This window comes from Limanda limanda, chromosome 11, assembly GCF_963576545.1.
Source record: "Limanda limanda chromosome 11, fLimLim1.1, whole genome shotgun sequence".
NCBI lineage: Eukaryota > Metazoa > Chordata > Actinopteri > Pleuronectiformes > Pleuronectidae > Limanda > Limanda limanda.
In genome coordinates, this window is record NC_083646.1 from 22893832 (window position 1) to 22909930 (window position 16099).

General features: G+C 40.1%; 2 protein-coding genes across 4 annotated transcripts in view; one reads left to right on the forward strand and one right to left on the reverse strand.

Moving 5' to 3' along the window:
• Nucleotides 1-2443: 2443 nt before the first annotated feature.
• abhd5a (abhydrolase domain containing 5a) lies at nt 2444-12355 on the reverse strand. 2 transcript variants are annotated; one of them, XM_061080505.1, is made up of 8 exons: nt 12314-12355; nt 11043-11084; nt 9540-9625; nt 9022-9397; nt 6981-7135; nt 6533-6644; nt 6177-6363; nt 2444-4945 (listed from the first exon to the last, which is right to left on the reverse strand). In XM_061080505.1, exons 1-8 carry the CDS (start codon nt 12343-12345, stop codon nt 4856-4858), a joined length of 1080 nt encoding a protein of 359 aa, XP_060936488.1. In that variant the 5' UTR covers nt 12346-12355; the 3' UTR covers nt 2444-4855. The 2 variants fall into 2 exon arrangements, with proteins under 2 accessions (XP_060936488.1, XP_060936487.1); XM_061080504.1 differs by having other exon boundaries at nt 11043-11123; nt 12314-12332.
• A 224-nt stretch (nt 12356-12579) lies between these two features.
• Nucleotides 12580-16099, forward strand: part of ano10a (anoctamin 10a) — a 30684-nt gene continuing 27164 nt past the window's right edge. The window contains exons 1-3 of one of the 2 annotated variants that reach the window (XM_061081293.1): nt 12580-12611; nt 15214-15369; nt 15441-15638. In XM_061081293.1, the coding sequence (XP_060937276.1) occupies nt 15231-15369; nt 15441-15638 (337 nt within the window). In that variant the 5' untranslated portion in view covers nt 12580-12611; nt 15214-15230. Of the gene's footprint in view, nt 12612-15213; nt 15370-15440; nt 15639-15825; nt 15916-16099 lie in introns of those variants that run through there. The other variant, XM_061081294.1, reaches the window with a different exon arrangement.

Consider the following 16099-nt stretch of genomic DNA (forward strand, 5'->3'; position numbering starts at 1 on the left):
TGTGTCAAAATGCAGCATGTTTGCATCACAGTGATCAGAATTTTGTTGGTGTCCCTCTGCTACTACCTCAATAACAAGGTAAGACAACACTCCCAACTATAGTTGACTAATTTTCTGTTAATTTGATTGCATTATCCAAGGTCCCTCGTTCTCAAGTAACTGTGGACTTGATGGATAATGTGTGTTTTACTTAATGGCATCTGCCGGGACATTGTCTCAAATAGAGGAACCCAATTACTCTCCCAGGTAGGGAAATCTTTGTGTCAAGAGCTAGACTACGGCCAGTTTACCTTCTGGTTGTCATTGGACCAATGGCTAGGCTTCATAAACAAACATCTGTAGGAAACTCTACGTTATGTCGTAATTGGGTTGGGTAGAAAACTAAGACAACTCCGTCATCAGTTGAACCAGTTGCTGCTTAATTGCAAAAAAGTTCATTGGAGGTTCTCCTAATAAATAAAACTTTAAGGAGACTTAGAAAAAATACACTTTACAGCTAAACTGGCCAAAGAACACTTTTGGGAGGAGCTGGGAAATGTTGTCAAGGAATGAGACCGTCAGCCTCATCTACAGTCATAGCAATCCACCTCTGGACAGGCAGCCAGTTAATGGATGGATGGATGGATGGATGGTGATAAGTTGGCATTAGGGGTCTTGCCTATGGTCATGTACAATAACTCTGTTAATACAGCTGGGTGTCATCTGCATAGCAATTGAGATTTGTGTGGTGCTGGCTGATGATATTGCCTTAAGGGGCACATATCAGGATCCCATCACTCAGTTTTGTGTGAAAGGAAGAGTAATTGTTACCATGAACAAAGTAGAATCTGTAACTATGATTAAAACCAGCCGTGTGCAGTTGTATTAATTCTACCAACATGTTCCAGTCTCTGTAATAAAATCCTGTGATTGATGGTATTTGCAACACTAAGATCAGCAGTTCAAAAAAATGACTGTTGCTGAGTTTTGCATAGTCGGGAACAAGCTGAGACCGAAAGATATCAGGCAGCATGCATGTAGCTGACAGTGCCATCTTCTGATGAGGTTTTGAGCAGTGGACCTGCATTTGCTCCTTGTCAGAGCACAGCAGAGGAGCTCAGATCTGCATTTTACTAAAGCTGTGTGATAGCTTTCTGCTGGAGCATCTACGAAGCATGACGCAGCAGAGAGGACAATTTCTAAATGACTGACACTACATTGCTCTGCTCTCTTCAATTGAATCAGTATTTTCTCTGCACGCTGCTACACCACCGTGCTTGTACCCTTATCACGTCAGAGAATTGATGGCCCACATTTGGACCTGCTTTTCTGATGATGTTGCACCTTCTCTCTGATTTGACTCTGACTGGATATGTGAAATCTCCAGCTCCACTAATCAATCCTGTGACTTATCAGTGCGATTTTCTCAGACATACTCAGGTCTGTAGAGGCCCCACCCTTCCATGTTCTGTTTAATGGTCTCATGTCAGAGGGAGGATGACATTATTGTTGCTTAATAGCGCATACCCGGTGGTGTGGTCAAAGTTTATTGCTTGATAACCAACTAATGCTATCAATAAACCACCATGTGAGGCTGAGGTTTCACAGTCTGGTTGAGTGGGGATGTTGTTCGACACAGTCAAGTGAACAGACAAACAAAATTGTCAGTATGAGGCAAATCCCTTGTAAGATGTAATATTCTTATACGAAAGCATAGCTCTGATGAAGCTCCTTCAAGAAAAAATAAGATTCCTTCAAAGGCTAATCAACAGTGGAAGGGAACTTCATTATACACACATCACTCATTCCCTAAATGTCTGAGTGGGACAAAAAGTGCCTTCACTGGTTCCATATGACTTGGAAATAATTTCACTTAGCTTGCATATTTCCCATTTATCAACTGAAGAGGGAGAATAAAAACAGATAGGATGTCTTTACGATCAATATATATATCAATTTTAAATCCGGATCTCGATGGAAACAGAAGAGACCATATCCATTTGAGATTCTCAACAAATATTCTCTTTGTTCTTGTAATCTACAGACATCTTTAAGTAAGTGTCAATATGTAAACATATCAAACCGTTGGTTGTTTTCAGTTTACTGTCATTTAAAATGGAATGAAAAAGGGGGACATGGAAAGTGCCAAAAAGATGAGACAGCGGACACTAGGTTTCCTCATCTACACATGAGTGTCCTCTAGCGGCTGGGTTGGGAAACTACAGAGGCCTTCGCACAGGACTCATTTCTCTCACTGGCAGAGGGTTGACAGCTCTGAAATGATAAGGGAAGCTGGAGGAGAAATGTTGATTCATCAGTCACTTTCTTCCCATTGAAATGAAAAGCAAAAGAGGGGCAATAGCAGAATGAGTGTGTTGCATCAAAGATTAAACACATGATGCAGACACAAGTTAGAGCTACATTCTTCATGTGTGACAGAGGACAAAAGCAAGTGGACCATAACTCTACTATGGCAAACATTTATTTATATTTACATTTAAAATAAGTAGAAATTTGTGAACTGTCACAAAAGGGAACATTTTTGGAGGCAAGATAAAAGATGCAATACAAATTTCTTTCCAGTTAACAATAACAAATAAGCGACTAGCTCAAGACACTCAAAGTCAAAAATACAAAGTCCTATTTCCTTGTGACAAATTACTTCCAATATCAATTCACAGTAAGAGCATTCTTGACTTACTTCCTTCAGTTTCTTTGAATGCTGAGTTTGTGTATTTCATATTATGGAATAAAAACATAAGAACATTTAATTTATAAAATCACCTAAAAACAGGCCTAAAAAAAATATTCTTTCCAAAGTACCAGCAGAAGAGGTAGAGAGGCATGTAAGTCCATTAATTATACGTAGAGGCTTAGTAGACATTCCATTGTTTTCTTTGAAATGACAATTATTTCAATTTACATTGACACACTGCAGTTGTTATTTGTAAGGGGCACATCAGTGATTATGTAGTCAGACATATCCTGACTATAAGCCCTAGTATGGGTCTATCTCAATCGCTAGATCCTACAATTCCCACAATGCAACCTGATACTTTGTTGAATCTTTTCATGCTTGGTAAACTGTATACCCCCAGAATGCAATCTGTATGTTTTGGACTTCGGCTACGCAACCACAGATGATGTTAAAAAAGCAAAACTAGAATTTAAAACCACATCAACATTTGTAGTTGCACAAATTACAATTATTAAGCCTTGGAATCTAACATTGCTCACCAATAGTGTCATTTACTTCAGACATATGTTTCTGTTTTTACAGGACTTTAACAAGAAGCATTTACCAGAAGCCTAAAACCTTTAACAGTTAAATGTTACTTGCTCATCAGGTGAGAGCTAAGACACGAGGCCGTTTACCAAAACAACCTATTTTAACAAACACCAAACAAACACCATCTTGAAAGTCAAAGCTCCAGAAAACAGTTAAGTGTGATATGTGAAGTGTGTGTGCATATACTGCCACGTTACACTGTCAATAAAAATGGACAGACCCTTGTTATAAATACAGAATTCAGACACCTATGTTTGCACATCAACCGTGAAAAAGAAATAAACAGGCGTAATAGTGACTATGTCAGTTGTGCTTCCAGTTTGCAAATAAGAAATTTCAATTTACAGTTTCTCTAAAATGCTTTCAAATGATTGTGTCTCTGAGATGAGGATTGTGTATCGAGGGCTCGGGGAAAAAAGCCACAAATTGTGGGAATTGTTGGGTGTATATCATTTTTAACGTCAGGAACTTAATTTGTAAAGAGTCTTGAGATAATGTTTGTTATGATTTGGCACTGTATAAATAAAATTGAAGTTGTATTATCATTTGGCCCTAACTTCCTTAATGCTGTATGAATCACTTCTGTACAGTGGAAAATCTTTGGCACTTCTCTGCTAACACACCGTCACACAGGCAAACTGTATACTCTCTGCAGGCTACAGGAAAGCAAAAGTTATATATGTTTCGTAGTTTTCAGCCCATTTCTGGGCTAGACTAATGCTAATTTGATTAATTCACAATGAATGCAGTTGAAATAAAATTTGAGTAAAACAACAGAGCATGAAAAAATCCCAGAGAAGAGGTGCTACAGAAAAGAACATTACAGGCAGCAGATTCATTTATAGCCACTTCCTGGTGCTGATGCAGTAGAACTATATACTGATGAGTGTATTTCCTGTCTGTATCAGAATATATGGAAGAACCACAATGCACAGATCAAGCTCTGTACAGGAAGTGTAACTGAGCTCTTCGAATGCACTGACATTGATTCTGTTTCAGTCTGATGTACTTTAGGGTGTACTAGTTATGATATTTTCCATATCATTTATATATATATATTTATCATGATGAAATGAAACTCATAAATTGTTCAATTTATATTTATCAGTTATATACAAATTATTGCACATGTTAGGAAAACAGAAGGAAATATTAAAGGCCAAATATGGACGAAAATGTGCTCAACCCTGAATGAAGGTTGTTTCTTCACTGCATTGGGAGGCAGTTCTGAGAAAATACCGAAACCGATTAACCAAGACGTTACAGCTGTGGTTTGTGCTTTAGAATGTAGCATGTGACGTCAGCACATATCTTCGAGTAGGATCACTGTTAAGTAGCATTTAAGAGTGGACTTGATCCCTCATATCATATTTACCAAATTTCTAAGAACATGACCGAAACCCCTGTTCAGTAGATAGAGCATCAGTGTGCTCCTCCTTTTAGAATATTCTTATGTACAAACACTCCTTATTCCTGCCGTGAGGAATTGGAATCCTGTGCTTCTACACCAGCTGCCTAGGTGATGTGCCTGGTGTTACTGGTGCTCCCCTTTTTCTCCAGAGTTCAATGGCACGGCTCGCCTCTGCTTCAGGCCACTTTTTCACACGCTTGCGACACTCTGTGGTTGAAGTCCTCCGGCTGGTCGGCATACACGTAGTGTCCGGCTCCACGGATCGTCTGCACAGAGAGTTTAGTGAGGAAGAGAAGCAGGTGACTGGAAACGTTAAAAATGTAATTCATAATTCAATTTGTAGCGCTATTCAACATCGTGGTCTCATATCGTATGTTCTCCTTATACCGTGCAGCCCTCAACTCAGGAGTGTTACTGTCTATCAGGGTGCTTGTTAAGAGTTGTCGGTTGAAGTGCTACATGAAGTGTAGTTTGCCAGGGGGTCTTTTGTTTAATACACATCTTATATTACAGTTCTTCTATGGGAGCATACAGTATCTTAATTGGACCTTTTCACAGCAGAAAAGGGACATATGTTAGCAAAACCATTAAAGACAACCTTGTTTGTCTTGGGTGCATTACACATGTACTTGGAGCTGTCCACGTGTGATCAGATCACTCAGGACGGATGTTATTTCAAAGTCTGAACAGGGACTAAATAAAGGTGTAAATAAACATACCAAGTCATTTTAATATGACAGAGATTTCATTTTATCTGTAAAAAAAATTTAATCAAAAAATTAAATTTTGAGTAACAGACACGAGTTTCTAAGAGAAGGAAGTAGATAAAAGGAATTTCCATCATTCACTTTCCTATAGCTGTCCTTTTCCTAGTGGTACATGCCAAAATGTCTGTGAAAATATATATATATATATAGCTGACTTGAGTGTATCAGGTGGGCTAGAAGGATTATCCACTGCATTCAGCAATGTCAGCAAGTCGTTCCTGTGACTTTATGAACCGACAACTGAACTGTACTTCCATTTTCATTTATGAGGTCTGGAGAAGAGCGATTTGTTTCAGCACAAACTGAACACATACGGTATTCTTCAGTGTCCACAGAAACAGGCATCTTTCCCAAGAAACTGCAAAACATTTGCTTGAACACCCAATTCTTTGTATGAGCACAAGAAGAAAGTGATGACTTTTAATACATTGACTAATAGTAACATTAGTCTTTCCAGTAAAGCTTTTTCTGACCTTGATCAACAAATACAATAAATACTTAAACTATTATATGATATTTAATCTATTTACCATCAAAAAAACAAGCGGCATCAGGAGTTGTGTAAAATATATAATATTTTGCTTACAATCACAATTGCCTGAAGTTTATATATTTCTGTCATTTAACCCAAAATATCAAGGGAAACATGTTGACTTCCCAATTAACATAATTCTGGATTTTGTGCATTCATTCATTTCGTTTTCCGTCCACCAGGACACTTTAGACTTACAATGATTTCCACATGAGAGTGTGGTCTCATCTTCTTGATGGTGCTGCCTGAGTTGCTGTCGACGCTGGACCGGGAGCCGTAGATAATGGTGATGGGGATTTGCGGCTGCAGCTGGTCCATCCTCTGCAGCATTGGTCTCTTAGCCCAGCCATAGGGAATGGTCATATTCTTAAAAGCTGTTTCTCCACTGTGAACAAACAAGCAGTTGAACATGATGATGTCAAGACATAAAAGTAAAACTGAAATGAAAGTCAACTGCAGCAAATGCAATGAAGTGCTTTCATTCCAGTTGTTTACATGAGCAGCGAGAATGAGGCTTGGCAGGGAAACAGTAACAGAGGCAGCGAGAGACAGACCTGGGGGTCTGTACATTCAGGTGGTAGATGTACTCTGACACAGTGTTGTCACTGAACATGGAGGAGAACTTCCTCTTGAAGTCAGGTCTCAGGGTTTGGACAAGGGTTGGACCTGTAGAGGCCAAAGAAGAGATGCTGGGACAATGGGAAGGGTCACAGTGCACACAGGTACCAGGGTTTCACCTCAAATGATCTTCTGGACCAAATCATAAGAAATCAGCTTTACAAGAATACATGTGCATTCATGTGCTCATCATATCGCAAGTATTGATAAGTTGTCAATCATATTTAAATTGTGTACAGCTTATAATATATATGGTATTTTTCAAATATTCAGTCTATTCCTCAAATGTTCTGTTTTACCCTGTAAAATTATGTACTCATACATTTGTATATTCATACCCTCTTCTTTCATCTATCTTTTACCAAGTCATTGCTGCAGTCTTACCCAGTGGTCCGACCAGTCGCAGGCCAGCTAGGGGGTTGAACGGGCTGAACATGGCCCCAAGGGCTTTGATCCACATCGGGATGGGACGGTCAGACTCTTCTGTGTCTGGGCGCTCAGGAAAACCCCAGGGCTCCACCAGAACGATCTGCTTTATTCTGCAGGCCAGAGACAAAAAATAATGTGTGATTTTTGGACTATTTAGTATTCTGTTATGGGATATAGATTAAACAGACCTGTGAATATATCTTAAAATAAATTAAAGTGAAAAGTTTACCATTTTGAGAAATAAGGTTTGGGTAGCTTGTGTGTAAAGACTGGAAACAGGAGGAAACAACAAACATGCAAGCTCTGTCTAATGGTAGCAAAATCTGCCTACAATTAGCACTAAGCTAAATACAAAATGGACAAGTTATGTCTTGTTTGATCACTGTGGACATAAAAACTAAGGGTAAAAATTCTTCTTCATCTTATTGTCTACCAGACATTGCCAGGCAACCATCTGACATCTCAAGGAAATCAAGTGCAAGCAAGGGTAATGGTGTCCTGTCACCAGCTTAATTAATAACAGAAACAAGTGTGTGAGGATCAATCTTCTCCTCTTCTGTAACGTTAAGCCCTAATGCTGCTATGGCCACGGGGACCACTTTGTGGCTCTGCTTGTATAATAAGCAGAGCTCCATGAATCATGAGTCATGAGTAAACTCATGTTCTACTGTCATCATCACATACACTGGGTGATAGACAAATAATAATAATAATCCTTTACAAAACTGCAGCTCAACATTCAACATTACACAATAAAAATCACTTTAGACCTCAATTTATAATTGGACGTTTCTTTCTGTCAGTAAACAGCAACTTTGTGATTAGGCCATGGCATGAACTATGAGCACAGTTAGCTAATATGACGACATTATGACCCTGAATAACAGCATCTCCTATTTTAACCTAAAGGCCATTCACAGTAATGGGTTAAAAGTTGGAGTTTTTAGTGTAAGTGATGAAGCAGGGAGATAAAGGATTGAGGAGATTTTATAAAATGCTTCTTGGGTAGGACCAGGTGCCGCCTGAAGCTTGGCGCTGGAGACCCAGCAAGAGGGAGTGATTTAGGAGAGATAAGTCAAGTGGGGGCAGAGACGCATAGAAGAAACTGCTGATATCACTGGTTACCAGCACCTACAACCACACTGCTACAACTATATCCTGTACAGATGCTGGCATGTTTTTCTACGGTCATGTTAACAAACCATATTCAATCCAGAGTTTTTTTTGTTTTTTTCCAGCAGTTTCTGCTTCTTTAGTTATATTTCAATCAACAGTAGTGCTTAAATTATAATTCTGGTATATACCCAATGTGGTGTCCACTTAAGGTCCATTTAAAGGCTTGTTACAGTAGCTTTCATCCATATTATGTGGCCATCTTCAGCCGCGTTAACCTGCAATAACTGACTTTTTGGCCATATCAAGTTGCAAATACAACACAGCATTGTCATATTTTCCCCTTTAATAGTTGATGCTTCAATCTATCAATCTGAAAATATGTGTCCATCAACTCTTCAGATACTAAATGCTCAGACAATTGGGTACAGAGGAAGGTTTGTCACTTATTTTCTAAGTTCTAATTTCATTCCTTACGCCCATAAATAACTGTGTGGAGAAGAATGACCGCGGAAAATTGTCAAGTATTTGCCATCCGTGTTTTCTGAAGTAGCCCGTCTAATGAGAATGTGCGGTGTTGAAATCAAAGCAATTCTTAATTTGTTGTGTCATCAATTTTATCTGCTCTGTGCATCGAGGATACACATATAAAACTCTTGTCTGTTAGATTAGTCTAATAAACCTGACAGCTACCTCTTAAAGTTGGCCAGAAAGTCTAATTTGCTGAATGTTCCAGGGTGAATCATATCATCTTAGCGTATAACTCGTTTAACTTTTATCACACTTAAATTGCTCACATCAACAAGATCAGTCCCAATGATGAAATAGTTTTAAATAAAAATTTCTTCAGTGAGATAACAGAAATCACGTAAACTGCACCCACCTGCCTGGATACTTAATGGAGTATGACACAGCCAGGTATCCTCCCAGGTTGTGTCCCAGCAGTATCATGGACTCCAGACCCATTTTAGCTCTCCATTGCTCAATAGACTCCACAAACTGGTCCTCTATCTTTTGTGTGTCTGAAGAGAAATGAGGTCTGCTGCTCTGACCAAAACCCAGCAGGTCCAGAGCAAAGACTGGCCGATGCTGAGAGAGAGCATCCAGGTTCCGGGCCCAAAGGCCCACACCAGCGCCAAACCCATGGAGCAGAACCAAAGGGGTTTTGTCTTTCACACCGACATTGCTAAAGGTCAAGGTCCACAGCTGATTGTCACTGGATATGGGGACATACTTTTTGGAGAAAGAACTGTCTACACCTGTCAACACAGAAAAGAGAGGAATGACATGGTAAATTTGGAAAAGATGATTAAAGATGGTTATCTCCTTTTATCACCTGAACTCCTACACACGATCTGGAACAAACATGCACAACATTAGAGGCGTAGGACTGATCCTTACATCGGAGCATCATGAGCTCTGCAGCCTGTAGCTGGCTCTGAGAAGTGGGGCACCATGGTGGGAGCCAACCGGGGATCCAGCACCACCTACACAGAGAGAAGGTTTATGAGCACCATCCTCATGAACTAGAGGGTATACAGGGACATTATGTCACACAGAGGTGGAGAAAAACAGATAAATAAACCAGCTGGTTTTATGGGATGAATTCAGGAATTTTTATCAAAAACAACACATGACAACATCAGGACTAAATGTTGTTTTTTATTATGATTATGAGCCTCAAATCCAATATCCTCTATATCAGCTGTTCAGTGTTACTCTGAACGAGGCAGAGGGTACTTCCCAAATATCATTGACTATGGACACAGTTTGGTTTTAAAGTTGTAAAAAACATTGATGATGAAAGATATCTTTTGTTATTTGGTTCAATCTCGGACTTCAATACGATAAATCATTTTGACAACTCAGTGCAGCCCGATGAACTAATAACGTGAAACAAAGTTTCTACTTTGTTTCACGTTGTTATATTCTTACTATGTGCATATTATTACTATTACTTCTACCTGTAAGTGACTCTAAATGAAATTCATAATTTCATACACACATGCTACATCCTCCTTACCTTGTAATGTGTCTGCACCTCCTACACAAACTCATCTGTACCACCTCTATAAATTTCTCTGGTCCCCCAATAAATTCACGTCTTTAGGACAAATCACCCTATAATGTGATCATATAAATGTACTACTAGATATTTCACAACAGGTGATGGATAGGTGTTTCTAATATTTTGACTACCCTCAGTGATATAACTGGACTAGACAAGGTATTATAAAATAATATGTTTCCCAGCCTCACAAAGTATGACCTCTAAAATAACCACAGTTTTGTAAAAAAAAAAAAAAAACATGATTTCATGAAGGTAGGACTTGTTGCAGTGCTGTTGATTTTGACTGGATTAATTTGAGTCCACAGTGGATTCACCTAATAAACTGCTAACTGTTGATAGTGTTACAATGTTCGCCAACAGCTGGAAAGTGCATTGTCCAAAGTGTTGTTTTTGGTTTGATAAACCAGGAAGTTAATCATATTGCGGGTTCCTATTCTCCAACACCAGAAATGGACAACTGCAAAGTACAGGACCATGCGTGTGTGTCTGATATTGTTTATTGACAAAAACCTAATTGGAAATTCATGAAATGACAAATCTATTACCTTGTGTTAAAAAGGTTATCCATGAGTATGCATAAATAAAAAGTTTAACTGGAGTTCACTAAATGTCTCTCACTTCTCTGAGAGGTCCGTTGCACCCTGGAACATTGTTGGAGAAACGTTCTCCTTCTGCTTTCCAGTGTCAAACTCTGTACCTACATCATTCTGCAGAGAGAAGCTCAAACCTCCGGTGAGTAAAAAGTAAGAAAACCTCCTTCCTAAGTGGACAGGGACTTGATCATTAACAACAAGAGCACAAGAGATGTATGGACACTCAGAGGTCTGACTTACTTTATTGTTGTGTCCACGTAGTTCCACAAACTGCTGACCACACTGTGAACACCAACAACAGACATCAGTCTCTGAACAACGCTGCAGCCAGATCATAGTGAAACAAAAAGTGAAAGAAGTTTTGACAGGAGACAAGGACAAACAGCAGCAGCTGAGTAGTGACAGGGTTGAGTTACAGTGATTTGCCTTGAATGTCTCTATCTGTGCAACTCCTTTGTGCCTGTGCAATGCATTGGCTCATATGCAACACCTTTCCCTGTATATAAATTGTTTACACTGTATGTATTAGCTCAATTTCATAAATATGTTTCTTATTTCCTTGTATTGCATTTTCACCTATTATTACTGAACGGATGTCTATGACAGATCAAGTGTGTAAATGTACATGTGAGCTCGGGAAGTTTCTCCCTTCAGTGTCATGTCAGTGTTTATTTGTGTTTACTTGAACTGCAGCTGGTGCCGGACTTTTGTCAACTAAGTTCAGCTTTGACAGTGTATGACATCATGCAGGTACATTTTACTGGATTACTCAGAACTACACAGAACTAATCAGAACTACTCAGAACTACACAGAACTACACAGAACTACACAGAACTACACAGAACTACACAGAACTACATAGAATAACTCATTAATACACAGAACTACTCATTACTACACAGAACTAATCAGAACTACACAGAACTACACAGAACTACTCATTACTACACACAACTACACAGAAGTACTCATTACTACACAGAACTAATCAGAACTACTCAGAACTAATCATAACTAAACAGAACTACACAGAACTACACAGAACTATTCATTACTACACAGAACTAATCAGAACTACTCAGAACTACACCGAACTACACAGAACTACACAGAACAACTCATTAATACACAGAACTACACAGAACTACACAGAACTACTCATTACTACACAGAACTAATCAGAACTACTCAGAACTACACAGAACTACACAGAACTACACAGAACTACTCATTAGGCTACTACACAGAAGTACACAGAACTACACAGAACTACTCATTACTACACAGAACTAATCAGAACTACTGAGAACTACTCATAACTACACAGAACTACACCGAACTACACAGAACTACTCATAACTACTCATTACTACACAGAACTACTCAGAACTACTCAGAACTACACAGAACTACACAGAACTACTCAGAACTACTCAGAACTACACAGAACTACACAGAACTACTCAGTACCGCTGTAATAACGATTAGACGTGTTTGGAGAAGTACTCACCCTGTGCTCGCAGTCACCGCTCGCTCGGCCATACTGCAACAACACTTCTCGCGTCACGTGTGCTGGTAGCCTTTTACATTAGGTCACTATGAATGAAGACGCTTGATTTACTGTCTGGGGAGGAGAGGGAAGGGAGGGGAGGGAGGCCACGCTCCGCACACACGCCCGGGAAGCTGCAGTCCCCGCCCGGGGTGGGTGTCTCTTTTCTCGTCCGTGCTTATAAACAAGCGCACTCAGCGTCAGAAGCGTAACACGGAAGTAGCTGCGCTGTCAACCCCAAAAAGAGAAGAGGTCTGCGGTGAGTAGAGCAATAACTGTTGTTCTTCATTTGGTCACATGAACAGCTTATAGACGCAATGACGCCACGGCACCTGTGTGTGTGTGTGTGTGTGTGTTTGTGCACATGAACATATGTTGTGTTATGTCCACACGAGCAGAGACATGAACTGTTAAAGTTACAGTGAGAGGACGTTTGCGGATGTGACAGCTCCAATCTGCGGCGCTGTCTCGTCCTATGGGTGCAGGAGCCTCCACACACACACACACACACACGCACACACACCCGCACGCACACGCACACCCACACACTATAGAGAAATGAAGTTTATACACCAATCTGACTATTCACACATCAGCAGCTCAGCCGCCCCAAGGCAGGAGCACAAACACACACACACACACACACAATCACACATAGATCAGGGTGAGAGCCAAACTACAGACAGACACACACACACAGAAAAATAGAGTACAGAGCTATACAGAGAGAGAGCAAGAGAGATCAGGGTAAGTATCAGGCTACATATTCTCTCTCTCTCTCTCTCTCTCTCTCTCTCTCTCTCGCTCTCTCTCTCTCTCACACACACACATACACACTACATGTGTATTCCTCATAGAGAATGAATCCTGCTCACCTCCCTTTAATGCTTTCGTCACTGAAAAGCAGCTCTGCCACATAACCCACCCCCCCTCCCCCGGCTGTGTGAGTCGATCAGCTGTTTCTGTCAGTAGACTGTCTGTCATCTGTTCTCCAGGCCTCAGGCCTCACCGTTTATGGATCTGCGATAAATCGATTGACCGTGCACATGTTATTATAGATTCGCCTAGTGATGATGAGGTCATGCTGATAGTCAGAGTTCAGTGTACCTACCGGGGTGGAAACACCCTGACACGCCTTCTGTAAACCTATGGTGCAGAGTGAAGTTAGAAAACTTCATCCTACCTGGTTTATCTGCAAAGAAGATTTTTAAAGTCATTGTTTTTCAATGAAACTGAATTTGCTTCATCACTGTTTACATTGAATGTCGGTTATTTCAAAGGTTTGTTCAAAATTACTTTTCAAAATAATCTGGTGGTGATTGACTGCCAACTGCTGCTGTAGTTTACCCGAGGATGTAGAAGAAGACATGATAAACTTGGTCCCCAGACTGACAGTTAGCACACTGTCATTTACTGCTACAGAGCACAGGTTGCCTGTTAATTAAAGTTCTATAAATATTGAAGGAATTTCCTGTATAAATCAAACCCAACTGGGCACTGCACTTCCCTGGGCATTTAACAATACTCATACCAAGTGTGATGCAGATAAGTTGAACAGGTTACAAGATATGTGTTCTACACACAGATATAAAGTCTTTGGAACTAATAGGTTGATTGTTCCCTGTATTTTACTCTTTATTAGGAACATGATGGGTAGTTCATGTCAAACGGCTTCAGTACTTCTTGTCATTGATTTCACAAGCTGTGATTCGGCCCACGTTGACGTGACTGCATCACATCATTTCTGCAGATGTGTTAGCTTCACGTTTATTCTGCCAAGCTCCTGCTCTACCTCAACACTATAGGTTTACTCCGTGACATGGAGTATAATCCTGCTGGAGGTAGCCAATAAAAGATGGTAAACTGTGTCTATAAAGGGATAAGCAGCAACAGTAATCAGATAGGCAGTGACTTTAATATGATTGATTGGTATTAAGGGTCCAAAGTTTGACTTGTTGTTCATCCTGAGAACTGCTCACCAAAATTGTAAAGAGAGGTCATCTGAGTTACCGTAGCCTTTCTGTTGGCTCCAGCCAGTCTGATCATTCTCCTCTGAGCTCTCTTATCAACACAGAACTGGTGCTCACTGGATGGTTTTTATTTTTGGCTGAGTAAAAAATCTAGAGATTGTTGTGGCTGATTGGATAATCGCCTTGTGAAAAGGTTGTGTCATTCCTGTTAGACTAGGCCCTTTGTTCCACATTATCACTGCTCTGTTATATTATTCTTATTATTTCTTTTGATTGAACTTGGTGCACACTTGGATACTTTGTGTGTTTGGTCATAGATATTTATAAAGGCTAGATGTCTCGGCCAACGGAGTCGAACGTCCGCACATGGCGACCATGTTGCCACAGTCAGCTCGCTCACCCATAACATTGTGTTGGTAGTGGTTGAATAATGTTCTAAAATAGGTACAAGATTCCCCTTATATACATCAAGAATTATTTTATTTTATTTTCTCTTAAAAAGTACATGTACCACTACCAACACAATGTTATGGGTGAGCGAGCTGACTGTGGCAAGATGGCCGCCATGTGCGGACGTTCGACTCTGTTGGCCGAGACATCTAGCCTTTATAAATATCTATGTGTTTGGTAATGAATGTCAGCGATATCAGAGAAATTCAGTGGTTATCATTGAGTTCGGAACTTTATTTGTGAAAATCCTTTGTTTTTGTATACGTCAGCCCCAAAGTGTCCAGTGGTCAAATACCACCAATAACCTAATAAGTTTTCAGAGAAATAAAAAGTGTTTAAATATCATTTACATTCATGAAATTACTTTAATCAGATTTATGGCTGGGAAACAAATAGAAGACCGCTTTTTCACTTGTCATTTCACACTCCTTTCCTGTGTAGGGACTCAGGGAGAAGGGATGTCGCCAGAGAGGCCATCAGTAGACAGCAGTGGCTCCACCTTCACTCCTCTGGTGGTGGTGGAGCTGGTCTCAGATACCAAGGAGGAGGCAATTGGATGGCTGCTGGGCAGGATAAGAGACAAACAGCAAAATGGAGGTAGAGTTCTTCTTCTCTCTCCTAACATTACATTTTTTCATCCAGTGTTTTTAAACCTGCCATTTCCCCAGGTGCTGAGCTGCTGGTGGAGCAGCTGGGCCCTGGGGTCGGGGCTCAGGGGAAGGAAAACCCCAACCTGTTCCTGGTGGGGGCCTCCTGGCAGAGGCTGCTCTCTGGTGCTGAGGAGGTGGGCCTCTTCAAGGAGTTCAGTGATGGATCCATGAGGGCGTTCACCTCCAACAACAAGCACAACTTCAAAGACTATAAAGGTGAAGTTAAGGGGAGCTCTGCATGAAGGCCTTTGTTTGGCTTGTGAATATTTCTACTTTAAAATATATTTTAAAACTGTAGCTTAAGTTGCACTAGGATATGTTTGTTAAGTTAAACCTTATTTATTTGCTAATTGATTGTTTTTCTAAAGATTATTATTTTGGTATATGTTGGTATGACATGCAGAGATGATCTTCTGCCTGAATTGAACTGTGGACACTGCTGTGATGTTACGTGACCTGTAACTGTTTCACCACCAGGGTTCTTCTATTAATGGTATTTGAAAGCACACTGATTAAAAAACCCTGGTTTGATACTTATTTGTTAATTTGACCAAACAATGATAACTGATCAAAAATGGAGTTCATTTCTTGATTAGCTTGTCGACAGAATGCTTAGCAAAAAATTTGAAAATTAACAATTTTCTCTGTTAAACATCAATGTTAATCTAATCTCTTTT